Source organism: Cupressus sempervirens, chromosome 4 (assembly GCF_028749045.1).
Source record: "Cupressus sempervirens isolate cs-2001-9-10 chromosome 4, ASM2874904v1, whole genome shotgun sequence".
In the NCBI taxonomy this organism is placed as follows: domain Eukaryota; kingdom Viridiplantae; phylum Streptophyta; class Pinopsida; order Cupressales; family Cupressaceae; genus Cupressus; species Cupressus sempervirens.
In genome coordinates, this window is record NC_143121.1 from 715683566 (window position 1) to 715699685 (window position 16120).

Consider the following 16120-nt stretch of genomic DNA (forward strand, 5'->3'; position numbering starts at 1 on the left):
AGAATACTTGACTTATTAAATAGAGATCAAAATGATCTATATATACAAAGAGGAGAGTCGAATAGAATAGAAACATTCTATTCTAGACTACACCTAAATATTAGAAACATTCTAATATTTACAGACATATAATAAGATACAATAGTGAGCATTAATAAGAGACATAAAGATTATTTTAATAATCCCACTGTCAGCTCACGAGGGACGTGATGATGAACTGACCAACCCAACTGTAGAAACCTGCTAAAATGGGGACATCACAATATTTATAGTCAAAGCCACAATCAAGACCCGCAAAGGACACAACTTATTGACACCAAACCTCCACACACCACTCTTATTGTTTATGCAATTATTTCCATGTTTTTTTATGTTTATTATTTTAAACTTTAAGCTTTACTTAGTATATCAAACTTCCATTTGCAATTCTTATACTTATTTTGCATTTACACTTTCCTCCCAAAGTTTCAAAACTCCGTCCACCAATTTTAATGCTCAAATTTAAATTTTTCGATGGAATCATTTTCATGTTTTTAATGTTTATTAGTGTAAAACTTATAGTCAAGCAAACTGTTTACTGTTCAACTTCATATAGTCATTCCTTGCACATTTTTTACTACATAATTTCAAGTATTAGTACTTGTGCCACTATGTATGTATATGTATATGTATAGTTATATGTCTATAGGAGTGTGTGTGTGTGTGTGTGTGTGTAGGTATATGTCTATATGTCTCTCTGTTTGTGTGCAAAGGACACTTTTAAGGCCTATCGTATCATTTGCTAAGTGATGGAATATTTGAAAAAAGAAAACATAGAAAGAGCATAAGGGAAAAATGGAAGGCACTAAGCCCTGGGCTCATTATCTCTAGCAATGGAAAAGGTATTTTTCATTTTGATGATCTTGGTTCCCCAAAATAAGAAAGAGGATATTGGATGAAAATTGGTGGGAACGTGTGGAATATCTCATGAATCTCACCACACCCATTATGATCATGCTTAGGTACGCAGACATGGATAGGCCTTGCCTTGGAGAGATCTATGATGGTATAGACTCAATGCTTGAGAAGATCAAGCAAATTGTAAATGAAAAGGAACAAGATCCTCAAGAGACATTCAAACAATTGTGAGCAATTTTTATAGAAAAATGGAACAAAATGACCACTCCTCTACATTTGCTTTCTTATGCATTGATGCCCAAATACTATAGCACCCAATATATTGATCTAACCAGGAAGTCTACCACTCTATAGAGACATAGAAGTGTCTGATGGATGCAAGGCAGCATTTGAAAGACTCTTTCTTGATGATGAAATGGGAGATTTGATTATGGATGAGTCCATACAGTATGTGGATGCAAAAAATTGAAGTAATGATGTTCTTCGTCATTGGTTTAGGAAGGATGCTCATAGTTGGTGTTATATCCATGGCCAAAGATTTCAAATGTTAGCCCTTTTCAATCAAAGTGATATCACAAGTAAGTTTAATTTTAAAAAAATTGTTATTAGTTTCCAGTGTCTAAAAAATTTGTTATTAGTTTACTTTGTCTTCATAAATTGTTAGAAATTCTAAGATTCAAATTACATAATTTAAATTTTATTTTAATTGTTTACATGTTATGTCTTCATAGATTGCTAGTTCATTCGCTTCAGAGAGAAATTGGAGCACATATTCTTTCATCCATTCAGTGAAGCGCAATAGGTTGCAATCAAAAAGAGCGGAGAACTTGGTGTTTGTGCATTACAACTTGCGTATCCTCCTGCACAAGACTAAAGAATACAAAGAGGGGGAGACAAAGAGGTGGGATGTAGATGTAGAGTCCGCAAACTTGGATATTTCTTCTTCTCGGCTTACAAGTGAAGACTTTGAAGATTTTGATGCCCATACTATTGTTGTTGGTGCTGATCCCATTGGCCTTAGCTCTATTGCTGAGTCAACTAATGCAAAAGGACTAGGAGGAGGAGGAGGAGGAGAATGAGAAGAATATTAAAATTTTGTACATTATGATTTGTATGGTTGTCCTCTTCCCATCAACAAACATTCTCCTTCTTCAGGTAAAACCACTATGTTTCTAGACTCCTCTTCTTCTTTTGATTCTTCTTGAGTTAAAGTGTCTCTTCTATCTTTTCCCTTGTCTTCAATCCACTTAGGACATCTGTATGACTGATGGCCTACTTCATTACAAGTGAAGCATCTCCCAATGAATACTTGTCATGTCTTGTTTCGTATGTGCTTCAAATCACTCTTAGTTTACTTTTTAAGGTTTCAAGTATTTGTTCTATACTTGGAAATATATAGGATTTGTATTTATTTTCAAGGATATCCAAATTCTCGAATATATATATATATATATATGAAATGATAACTTTGTATATAGAATAAAATATATTTGAAAGTAGGAATCTCTCCTACCAATATTTCAATTTATACTCCTCCCTTATTCATAGGTTTATGCTCCTATTACTTTATTGGTAAATCAACTTACAAACTTATTATCAATACTCTCTTACATATCAATCTCCCTATGAACTTGATCCCTTTCAATTTCCCCAAAAAATCATTGTGATTTACATGTTAGCAATGTTTATTAGGTCTTTGTAAATATGTTTCAGTCTTTACATATGTATCGACTTTCATTCATAATACCAGATACACTCCTTTGCCTTCAACCCACGTCTCGCTTTACGTTAATGTGAACTTGACAATGTTGATGACCTGTTGTACCACATTCTTTTCCATTAATGTCCATGTGGAACCCGATGAGGATGACCTCATACAAATACCGGTCCTCAAATCTCTAACCGGTTGAGTCCCTTGACCTAACGTGTCATCTGATTGTGTCCTATCGACAAGTATGTCATATTTGATTTATGTTTATGTAATGCTTATTAGGTTTAGGGATTAACTGTCTATGTATTTATAATAGCAATGCAATTGGTTAGGTATTTAATAATGAAATTTTATACAAGATGTATATTGTTTGTAATTATAATTATGAATAATATAAATTTATATTATTGCGAATAATACAAATTTATAATTAAGTATAATAAATGGACAAAAATTTGTATATATATAGTTTGTCAATAATATTTTAAATGATATAATGAACAATTATTATATAATTTTATTCAATTATAATTGTAGGATTCTATTTTAGGAGGGATCATGATAGTCTCCCCTTCTCAAAATTGCTTGTTCTCAAGTAATATCATTCATACACAAGCTCCTTCATAGACACAAAACATGTTTGCATACAAAAGCCTAGAAGATTTATGAGATATACATCTTTAATGAATGAAAACACGAAGCAAACACAAAGTAGTCACATGAATGCATGAAAACACGAAGCATACACAATGTAGACACATCATATATTCTTTATTGATTCTTTATAATTTATTTCTCCCAATGAAGTAGAGTAAAGGGAATGATTTACAAAATATACTTCGTTAGTATTTTTTTTTTAAATCCTGGATCCAAGTCCAAGAGTGAAACTTTGGCCCCCTCGTCCTCAATGGAATGCATTAGTTATCTAATGAGGTGGTCTACTTGGCAGATTCTTAGCTCAATTAGCTTGACATGATGTCAATGTTTCTTAACTTGACCAATCTAAGCCCAAGAGCGAAACTTTGGCCCTCTTGGCTTTGATGGAAATATTCTACCATTCCATCAAGGTGGTCTACTTAGATGTCGATCTTAACATTCTTTTCCCAATCTAAGCCCAAGAGCGAAACTTTGGCACTCTTGGCCTTGACGGCAGCACTTTGGCATCCATCAAAGTGATCTACTTAGATGGTAATCTTATTCTTCTTAAATATCCTACCTAAGCCCAAGAGCGGAACTTTGGCCCTCTTGGCCTTGATGGCAGCACTTGACATCCATCAAGGGGGTCTACTTACGAGGTAATCTGATTCACTGATTATTATAATTCTTTCTCTCTCTTTTTTTTCCCCATTAGATCACCACTAAAATTGTAGCTCATCTAGTTCTTGTCGGTCCTTTGCATCTTCATTACTCTCTTGATTATGTTTAGATCTCTTGTTCATCTTTCCCTTTACTTCCTTATCAAGTGTGACATCCATTCTTCAAACTTGGCTTCTCGTTTCACATATATGTCTTGGTCCCAAACTTTCCTTGCAATAAAAGCATAATTTTTTTCTTTTTAGTTCATCACGATAGCTATTGAGCTCTCTTCTGCATTTATGGCCATGTTCCCATGGTTCCTTGCAATGGTAACATAACTCATTTTTCTGGGATTCCTTGGAGTGATTTCTTTCTTTTTCACAATGCCTGGAATGTGTGCTTAGTACATAGTTCTTGGACCTATTCTTTGCTGGGTGTTTATCAAATTTTAATGCCTTTTGGATTGCATCCTCTAAATATTTTGGTTCATGTGCTCCTACTGCGCTCTTGATTGATTCCTTTAACCCATCTATAAATAAATATGTAAGTCTCTTTTGTCAAATTTTAGGTACCATTGTTGATAATCTTTCAAATTCCCTAGCAAACTCCATCACTGATCCTTCTTGTCTAAGTTGGGTTAATCCTTTGAAGTACCATTCTGTGTCTATTCGATCAAATCGCTTTATGAGTTTTTGGGTGAACTCATCGTAACTCTTAATTCTTTTATGTTCCTGGATGTTAAGGCCATGTTGCCACCAATATTGTGCTACTACTCTTAAATGAAGGACAGCAAATTGAATAGCACCTTTTTTTGTCATAGGATTTAAGGAAAGATAAGTATCCAACATTTGTACCCACAAGTGTGTTGTAGTTCTTTCTAACCCATCGAATTTGGAAGACTCACTTTATTTGTCTCTTCTCTTAGTCCCTTCGCTTGGTGTATCTGTCTCTTTCTATTAGATAGTGACTTCACTTGAGCATCACAATAATCTTTAAAGGGTATTTCCCTACTGAGTTCAAGATCAATTTTGGAGTATTCATTTATAATGTCATTTACGTTATTTATTTCACCTAGCCTATCCTCATTTTCTTGTTCTTCTCCAAGCTATGTTACCCCAAGTTTCTGGGATAGGGGGACGTGGGGACGGAGAAAAGGGTTTCTAGGACAGATTTTTTTTCTCGGAGCAGGGGACGATAGTGGGAACAAGTATATAAAAAGTAAGGAAAATTTAAAATATACAGAAAAATTTTTAATATTCATATAAAACATGGATAACGCATGGTTATATAAATTATAGAACCTTAACATATAATGTTTGTGTTAAATAATTGAACTTTAGAGTTCACATGAGAGTGGAAATCAAACAAATTATCAAAATTGAAACATTAATTTTATGGGGCAGCCAAGGGAAAGGTTTCCGGAAGTTTCCAAGTTTCCGGGATGGGGGAACGTGGGGACGAGGTCAATTTTTGCCAGAAATGCATCCCCGGGTAACATAGTCTACAGGTAGAAAGGGGGGTCTTGTGGGTCTACATTTTGGCTTTGACGTATGTAATTGATTATTATTATTATCATCATTCTCGGATTGGTGAGAATTTGTATCCTTCCCACTTTTGTTTATATTACAGATAGCTTCTAGGAGAAGTTGATTTGTTTCACTTTGCTCAGTTATTGCTCGAGCGTTTCATTCAATTTGTTTCATGACTGCTTGAGTAGTTCAGGTCGTTTGTTCCATGAAGGCTCTCAACTCATTACTTATTTGATTTTTCATATTGGTGGAACCTTTCCTTCCTTCCCTTTCTAATGCTCTTTAATCTCTTTGGTGTTTTGGCATTAACCACTTTCCACACGCTGGCAAGAAAGATGCTCGGATACCAATTGTAATGTCCCATTTCGAATGTACTTCAAATCGCTTAGTTTCCAATTTAAGGTTTCAAGTATTTGTTCTATACTTGGAAATATATAGGATTTTTATTTATTTTCAAAAATATTCAAATTCTCGAATAATTATATATATATATATATATATATATATATATATATATATATATATATATATATATATATATATATATATATATATATATATATATATATATATATATATATATATATCTGAAATGATAAATTTGTATATAGAATAAAATATATTTGAAATTAGGAATCTCTCCTAACAATATTTCGACTTATACTCCCCCCTTATTCATAGGTTTATGCTCCTATTACTTTATTGGTAAATCAACATACAAACTTATTATCAATAATCTCTTACCTATCGATCTCCCTATAAACTTGATCCCTTTCAATTTCCCCCAAAAATCATTGTGATTTACATATTAGCAATGTTTATTGGGTCTTTGTAAATATGTTTCAGTCTTTGCATATGTATCAGCTCTCATTCATAATACCCGATACACTCCTATGCCTTCAGCCCATGTCCTGCTTTACGTTAATGTGAACTCGGCGATGATGATGTCCAATTGTACCACGTCCTTTTCCATTAATGTCCATGTGGAACCTGATGACGACGACCTTGTACAAATACCGGTCCTCGAATCTCTGACCGGTTGAGTACCTTGACCTGACATGTCATTTGATTGTGTCCTATTGGCAAGTATGTCATTTGATTTATGATTATGTAATGCTTATTATATTTAGGGATTAATTGTCTACGTATTTATAATAGCAATGCAATTGGTTAGGTATTTAATAATGAAATTTTATACAAGATGTATATTGTTTATAATTATTATTATGAATAATATAAATTTATATTATTACAAATAATATAAATTTATAAGTATAATAAATGGACTATAAATATTTATCTATATAGTTTGTCAATAGTATTTTAAATCATATAATGAACTATTATTATATAATTTTATTCAATTATAATTGTAGGATTCTATTTTAGGAGGGGTCATGACAATACTCCATCAGTTCTTCCTCCATGTCTTCCTCCCCCATATCCTCCTGTATAGCCTCCTCTAGCCTCTGATGTGTATGGTTTGTCCCTATCTTTATCATTGTTGTTCTGAAAATCAATAGTACCTCTACCAACTCTTCCTCTCATGGATGAACCTCCTCTTGTGTTACTCTATCTCTCTTGTCTTCTTCTAATCTTTTTCTCAGCCTTGATGGCCAATTTGTAGCACTCTTCAACTGGGCTAGGGGTAGCAAGACTAAGTTCATCATGGATATTAAACCTAAGTCCCCCCATGTATCTTACAATCTTTTCTTCAACATCTTCATCACGCCTCACCCTTATGTCCAATTTGCAAAACTCCTCAATGTACTTCTGTACATCCATGTCTTTTTGCTTAAGACCTTGCATGATCTTGTATAACTGAACCCTATAGTCATTTAGCAAAAATTTTGCCTTCATCTTATCCATCATTATATACCAAGATGTGATTTTTGGCTTCCTATTCCTCCATCTCTCCGCTTGCACGCAATCCCACCATAGCAAAGCATGTCCTTTCAGTTTGGACTTTGCAACCTTCAACTTCTAATTCTCTTCAACGTCTTCACATTCAAAGAAATTATCCATGACACTGAACCAATCTATCAATTCCTCATCATCCATCTTCCCTCCATATGTAGGCAAATCAGCTCTTGCCCTTGTATCACCACTCTTGATGACTTTAGCAAACTTAGCCATCTTTAGTTCATTAGGATCCAATGGTTCTTCCTCTTCGAGTTCCTCTTCTTCTTCTTCATCCTGTCTAATGTTCTTGTCCCTTCTTGCTAAGGCCAATGTTCTCTCCATCATGATTCTCATCTTTTTATCTTTTTCAGTTTTCTCCTTCTCTTGTTCAAGGGTTGCCTTTAGCTTCTTGTTATCTGCCAGTTCTTCTTTAACAATTCTTGCCAACTCCATGTTGGTCATCCTTGTAGGTAAATCTCCTTTGTCGCCTTAAGTCATGGTACTTTGATCAACTTGGCAAATGAAACAACTCAAGGCTACACCTTAAAGGATGTTTCTACTTGAAAGGCTTACATAAGGATCCAAGAACCAACTTCTCAAGACCATTACAAACCTTCCAGAAGACCTTTCTCTAAGCTTTGATACCACTTAATGCAGAGGAAATGGTGATGGGCCTAATACATAAGATAAGTTACTCAAATTTGGCTTATAAACCCATTGCTTCCCAAAGTGCTCAATCGTTTTAAAAGACTCAACTCAACCAAGGTTACTCTAAATGCAAACCAATTATAGATTTGATGTATTTGAGGTATATGAGGATAGATTAGAGTGGTTTCGAGGTTTCTAGACTTGTCTCTTACTCGCAATGACAAAAAGTCTTCAAACTGACCTAGGGGCCTAATGAATCAGCCTTGTAGCCCTACAGTAGCCTTTTTGGTCTTCAAACACTCCACCTTCCCAAAACACAAGAAGAAATAAATCCCCTTTTGGCCATTCAATAACATATCTCAAATTCAAGTATTGGTCTTTTGGACCAAATAGTAGTACTATGTTTGTACCCCTGCAAACACACTAGAAACTTGATGATTTTACAAAGCAACTACCACCTAGAAACATCACCAAGGTCAACCCTTACACAGTGTCATACAATGTCACAAAACCTCTAATCCTAAGAGGAATCAGACCCAAAACATTTGGAGACTCAATTTGGATGCTTCAAACCCTTGATTTAAGGGTTTCTCCAATCTCACCCTTCCAAGTATTTCCTGGATCAAAAAATAGCTATGCTATTCAACCCAAACTCCTGCTGCTACACTTGTGCCATCAATTTCAATGGAACATTCCCTGCCACAGCCTGTGATCACACTCTACATTCAATTTTCTGCAAGTTCCAAGTTAGATTCATATGGTACAAGTTCCAAGTTAGATTCATATGGTACATGGTTAATAATCGTCATTCCATGGATTCTACACCTTTGAGTCCATAGAATGGTTATTAGTTACAAATAAAATTAAAAATAAAGAAAGAAAACTTAGAAAGTCAGTCTATTTCACTGGAATTGAAGGTACAGTCATGTAAGTCGTGTAAGATGACTTTCAAATCCTATTGAATCCTCCAAACCTATTCCCTATTAGATCTCAAAATCAAAACAAGAAGTATCAATGCCAAGAATAGTAGATTGCTTATTAAAACTTATATTTCATTGAATCTTTGTTCTTGCCCATACACTCCAGGCTTCATTCCCATACAATGGAGTCCCAAATACAAATAGGAATTCATAACCTCCCCAACCTCTTCCAACCAGTTTGAGGGATTAGTTAAGTGTTTAAACAACAAAACCCCATTTCCCTCCTAAATGGCTATTAGTCATTATCAATAGAATATTTGAATTTTTAAACTATGAAAATGAACTAAAACTTATTAAATTTAATCACTAAGGTGTCTCCAACACTTAGAAGACTTATTTAAAACCCAACTAACCTCCTAGAACCTTCTAGACACATTGGGACACTAATGGTCCAAGATAGATCCATTTAATCCTTTCAAGGATATAAATTCATTCAAATGCCATTTCATGGCATTAAACCATTATAGGATCCAATAAATTATAATTGATATGATTTGCATCATTGAGGATCCCTTTGACCTCCTTTGACCTCTGATTGCCATTAGGTATCTTCCATTCCTTCATAGTCTTCATGGTTTGCTTGTTGTTCCTAGGTGCCCCTACACCAGCTCTACTATCCCCAAATGTCGTGTCCAGAAATGAAGTAGCGTCATAGCCACATAAGCAATTGTAGGGCAACATCCCAAAATACATATGATAGGTGATGCTATAGAAATACTCACCTAGGCGAAGCCATCAAATTGTGTTTCGCTGCTTACCACATAGTTCCGTATACAACCCTGTACCCACTTATTCAGAATCTTAGTTTGCCTATTTGTCTATAGATTATGACTATTACTCAGAGTTAGCTCAATGTTTTCCAACCTAAAGAGCTTTATCCATTAGGTGCAAAAGCCCATCCAATCTGAGAACTTCTCAAAAGAAAAAGCCTGCAACTTGTAAAACCTTATATACATCCAATCTGAAAACTTCTCAAAAGAAAAAGCCTGCAACTTGTAAAACCTTATATACAGTTGGAATAGTGGGCAACTGAGTGTAGTTGGTAAAATGGTCAACCACCATGAAGCTGCGATCCACACCTTGTACATTAGCAAGTTGTGTAATCAAAGCCAATGAGATAATTTCCCACTTTATCTCTAGAATAGATAGGGGCTATAACACTCCCACCGGAAACTTTTGCTCAATTTTTTTCTATTGGCAAGAGGTGCACTCTTTGACGAAAAGAAAAAACATCATCTGTGGGGAGCTTGGTACATCCAGTATAAAAATAATAAACATATGGATTAAAATTAAATTAATTACTGTTTAATAATGGTGCATAACATATACAAGGTTTTAATTTATCATTTTTAAATTTTGCATTACTTTAAAGTTGCATTTATAATTTAATTAATCAATTTAATAGTTATATATTAATAATTGCAGGATGGAAAAGTGATGATTACAGGGTTAACAATTAGGTGGGAGATAGGCCACAGCATTGTGCAGCTTTACTGTTGATAATCCATGCAAAGGAATGACAACCAGAACCAAGGAGGGAACTGAAGACATCCCAATATACTTATTATTACCATCATATTTAATACATAATTATATAACTTAATTAACTAAATTTTCATATAATTTTATTTAAATTATATCATTAGACATAATCGAATTGTCAGGTCCCATCCCTTTAGCTATCAAAGACACAAATAAGGTTCTACATACCCCTATTAGCTTACCACAAAGCCTTCTTGCCAGATTGATTGTGAATGATAGAAGTGCCTACAAAAGTGTATGAAGCAACTTCGACCTCCACGTATGATAACATTTCCAAGGAAATCTCCAAATGATCAATGTAGTTAAAGATTCACTAGCCCTCAGACATGTTCAAGTTTTTCCATCTGTTTAGGGTTTTTTCGATGTCAAGACACAACCATAGCTTTCGGGGAATTTGGTAGCATGGTATTTAGATAATCTCTAGTATCATGTCCTCTGATATTTTGTCCTTGTCATCATTAAAGAGAGTTATATTTTTTCATTGATAGTCATGTATAGTAATAGATGAATGATGATTGATTTTAAAAAAACACTTGCTACCATTCTGTCTATAAAAGCCATGAACAAATTAACATATCAAAGAATTCCAAAGAAATATAAAGACATTTCAGGCAAGAATACTCACAACTCATTAATGCATTTGTTTTTGTCCTCTGCCAGGGAATTTTCAAGATCCAACTGAAGTGACATTAAGTCAGACTGGAGGCTACCAATTTGCTGAACAATGCCAGGTGCTGATACGTACATTGGTGCCGCTCCTTGGTTATCTATCAACAAGAGCAATAAGCCAAAGATACAAAACCAAAATGTGTTCCATCAGTATCATATGCAACATAGTTAAGATACAGCTGATTTCCCACCCAGATGTTTCAAAGTAAACTTCCTAAAAATCCTTTGAAATTTCGTAAAATGTCAAGAAAACCCCAATATCCATGGAAAAATGGAGGTAATTTTATATGTATACAAAAAAGTAGTCTCCTACTTGTATGAATGCTTAAGAGGTCCCTTATTCGATGAAGCAATGTGTCACGGTCATCAACTGCTCCTTGTTCATGTGGTTCAGATCCAGCTTCAATTAAAGATAGGCAACGCTCCTGAAACAACAATGCAAATCCATGTGAATTAAATCTCCATCTAAAAAAGGATTTTCTGTCCACAAGCTTTTCCAGTTCATTAATCTGATTGTTTGCATACAAGATATTTCAGAACTCTAGTCAAAATATTTTACTGCCAGATTTATTCACATGCATCATGAAAATTAATTCATCCATTAGATAAGTCTCTAGAGCCTGTGCAACTACACAGACCAATAAAAAATATCAGAACCCTATAACACAAGTTATTTTCCTAGCAAGCCCAAACTCAAGCTGTACAATAAGAAAATCATATCCCATTCTCAAATGACAAGCATGAATGCTATAACTACATACCACACGCCCTGAAGTTGCCTGTACAAAGCCTTCTAACTCAGATTCTATAGCTCTAAGTAATTCATAAGCTCCATTCATAGTCTTTCTTTCCAACTGGCATGCAATTTGCAAGAACTGATGTCGAGCCAGCTGATTAACCAAGTGTGTAATGAACTGCCAATATAAAAAAGTTAATCCTACAGAAATAAAACAAAATCATAACAAAAATCTAAATCTTTTTGTTTTTTTTTTAAATCGTCCAAAATATTGTTTTCAAGGTGTAAGAGTGACTATATCAATCTAAAATTTTAGGTTTTATATGGTTAAACTTTATCTTCGCTAAATAAAATCATAGTGCAAATTGCCTGCTCAGATCAGATGATTCTACCTTTAAAAATATAGAAATTTGTAAGATTAACAAAAACTGAAATTATCAAAACTTTTCAGAGGCAGGTAAAGTATGTAAACATATTTTCATGATACAGTTATCGAAATAAAATGCCATACGATTTTTGTAAACAAATCCAAAAAAACACAATTTTCTAAATTATCAATTGCATTAGGCTTCAGCTAATATTAAGATTATCAATCATCATTATATTAGGTATTGTATGTATGACTCTCATGTTCTTTTACCCTCTCATATTCTCAGGTCTCTTGTCATGTATCATTTAATAACTTTCCCCTTATCACAGGCCATCTTCTGCTATGGCAAGAAGATATGGACGCCCTGCACCATCTCCACCATCCTTTGAAGCAGCAACTGCAAATGAGACAGCCCATCCCTCTAAACTGATGAAAATATTTCCATCAGCATTCTCAAATCACTGTAAATAAATCATCTTTCCCTCCCCACCAAAAATGGATGTTATTAACGATGGACATTTGACTTCTAAAACGTTTCCAGAGGAAGAAATTAATTAGCAATTATGGGATTTGGAAAAGGCACCAATCTGGAGGTTCGAGAGAGCTATCCAGGTCACAAAACTCTGAAATTTTATGCATTATGTATGGAACCCCATTAACTCCATTAGCAATAGCATGATGTCAAAATTATAACTTATAGCTGCCATCTTATCATTAGAAAATTCAAAAGATGTAATATTCAAAGGACTTTGAATTCTCCATGACAGTCCTATTTATTAAGTCATACACTCCAGCCTTAAACCAGAAAGAGTTTTTTATCAGTACTATTCTGGTTTGTGCTGGACTTCTGTGCTGTCTAGAAACTTCAGGGCTAATAATTGTTTACTCCATACTGAGCATATGTTTGAACTTTTCATACTCAGAGTAAACAGGAATATGAACAGAACACACTTCACAGAGTAATCCAGATATAACACATAGAAATAGTAGAAAGATATAACTTTATTTTCAATGTAATGTCTGTACAATCATAATGTTCTTGTTCCCAGTATAGGCCCAAAATATAAAGCCTTTGACAGTTGGATAAAAGTGTCAACCGTCAGTAACCAACAACTGCTGCCCAAGAACCATATTCCTTACATTGCTATTTAACTAAACATAAACTACCCTAATTAATTCTAGTTGTCAACATTGCCACCAGCAATAATTACATAAACATGTGAGATATTCTAATGTAGCACTCGCTACAGTGATGTAGGGTTATGGTTCCACCCATGACAAGGCCAAGGGGTATGGTGTTCCTCACCCATACGGCAGAATGTCATATGGTGATTATGTCACAAATCTTCACTGTATGACCCAAAACCTCCGTACAATGATCAATCTCAATCATATGGTCAAACTATTGTGCTCACTACCCCTCTGTGCATATGTAATATGTCATTATGTCATATAGAAACTAATGTTCGCATGCTCCCAACACTTGATTGTTGGCTAAATGTTCACACAGTACGGAAATGTTGCCTTCGAGAGTAGATGCAATTATTAATATAATTGTCAAAAAGTAATACAGGTCAATGCCACAGATATAATACTAATCATTGTATTTAAGATAGCTAGACAACTACATCCAAGATCAGATAGAAAATATGGATTTTACTCTAAGGAATCAATATCGTCAATATTATTCAAAACACAATATCAGATATCGTTGTCTATTACAAATTTGTCTTCAAATGAAGACTTCAAAAATTTGATGTGTGTTGTAAAATATATGAATGATATTTCGGACGGAAGACTGGGGTAAGGAATGAGTCCCACCAAAACTGCAACTACAAACTATATAGGATCTTCCACTTCCGAAGCTGCATGCAACCATATACCCAATTCCAAATGGAATTGCAAATACAACAAACATAAACTCCACGACACTTTCCTACACTGCCAGCCATCGCCTTATAAAGGCCCCCAAGAAATTTTGGGAAGGTTGCCAAAGGGAGCCGAATGTCGAAGGGTGTCAAAGGGTGCCAAGTGCTAAACCATGCCTAGTGTCCAAAGGGAGAGTGCAATGTGTGACTGTATGGTGTGTAGTGTGCAGTGCATGGTGTGCATTGTGCAATGGTGCAGTGTGCAAACTACTGCAATGTGGTGTGCGGGGTGTCAATGTGTGGCCTATGTGTAGGGTGTGGAATGTGGCATGTGGCATGTACAGTGCATGCATACATGTGAAGTGTGAAGTATACTCGTCTGGTGTGCAGGTTTCAGTCATGTGAAGTGTTGTGCACATTGTGTGGAATCCAGTGTGCAACATGTGGAATGTGGCATGTGGAGTAAAGTGTGCATGATGCAAGTGCGTGGAGTACAGTGGAAATGTGCACCGTACTGTAGAAGTGTTGACTGGTGATATGATGAAAAAGCTCACTAATACAACGAAAGCATGTCATTGGGTATGGTGAAAATGTATGTACCATTAAGGTGTCCCAAGTGGTACATTACACTAGTATGAGAGTTGGTGGTCTTACTAGCGCTTCGAGAAATTCATTTAAATTTGAAAATATATTGTTGATATATTTTGCATATGAATATACTTGACTATTGGTAATTTGTATTTTTCATATATACCAAATTAATTATATATTTAATGCTTGATAACATTCATATTTAATATATAATATTAACATAGACAATAAAATTAGTAATTAAGGCCAAATACATTGTTTATTTAATTAAATTGATATTCATTGAGAAATTCATCAAATTAAGTAAAATAATTAATACTAATACATAATTGATCCCCTTGAATATTACTTGGTCGAGGCTCATTATTTGTGTAAACAAACAAATAATTCAATCGACATAACACAGCCTAAATCTAAATCACAGTAAGAAGGGATGTGGTTCTTGACAAGGTGTATAAACAAACCCTAGTCCTCCATCTGGGACACACAAAAGTGGAAGAAAAGATATTGGCAATCACTTAGAAATACTGCAACCGTTAAATTCAAGGGAAGTCATTAGAAGAGGAGAATAGCAAATAGGAGAAAACCATCATACAACAAAACAAGAAGATCAAAACAAAACAACAATCAAGTAGTAACATCCAATTATTGTTTATTTGCTCATGGGTTTAATATAACTGCAATTAGAATTTCATACTAATCATTATGCAAATATAAATATATGTGAAGTATATGGGTAGTATGATATATTCGAAATACTACACCTATATTAACATATTCAAATGCAGTACAGATGATTATTCGACACGTGCACACACACACAAATAGAGAGAGAGATCTATGGAACTCGTAGAACATATATGTATTTACAAATGACATATGCTTTGTTGATCAAACCGATTTCATGTTATTTCTATGATGGGCAATCATGCATTAAATATAACCATAACATAGTAATACCAAAAAAAAATTCTCATCTTAGTCATGCTCTGTGTATTTCAATAGCAAATATATATTTATATGTAGTAAGAAATATTCGTCACTCTATGACAATTAATCAAATACGGATGGGTGCCATAGATAAAGTACTGTGCATCTACACTTTAACTGCATTAAGATCATTACATCACAAGATAACGTAATGCATGCGGTGGAATGGACCATGCTACGTCATACAAAGGCTTGTGGTTGAATGAGCACAGGTTACATCATAAAAAGGCACTAGATAAGACCTTTGCTAGAATGACCATAAATCACATCATTCAAAGGCACCATTTTGGGAGAAATAATCTATATCGGAAGGAAGTGATTTCAATAAGAGGGAATGATGAGATCCACTGGGTACACTAACACCAATAGGTATGGCGTTGAGGCATATAGA

At 34.5% G+C, this 16120-nt stretch overlaps 1 protein-coding gene across 1 annotated transcript in view; it reads right to left on the reverse strand.

The window, feature by feature from the left end:
• Nucleotides 1-16120, reverse strand: part of AUG3 (HAUS augmin-like complex subunit) — a 254323-nt gene that overhangs the window by 44151 nt on the left and 194052 nt on the right. Inside the window, exons 13-15 of the mRNA XM_089826625.1 lie at nt 11936-12088; nt 11488-11599; nt 11131-11272 (exon numbers count right to left, since the gene is read on the reverse strand). Of these exons, the coding sequence (XP_089682751.1) occupies nt 11131-11272; nt 11488-11599; nt 11936-12088 (407 nt within the window). The remainder of the gene's footprint in view (nt 1-11130; nt 11273-11487; nt 11600-11935; nt 12089-16120) is intronic.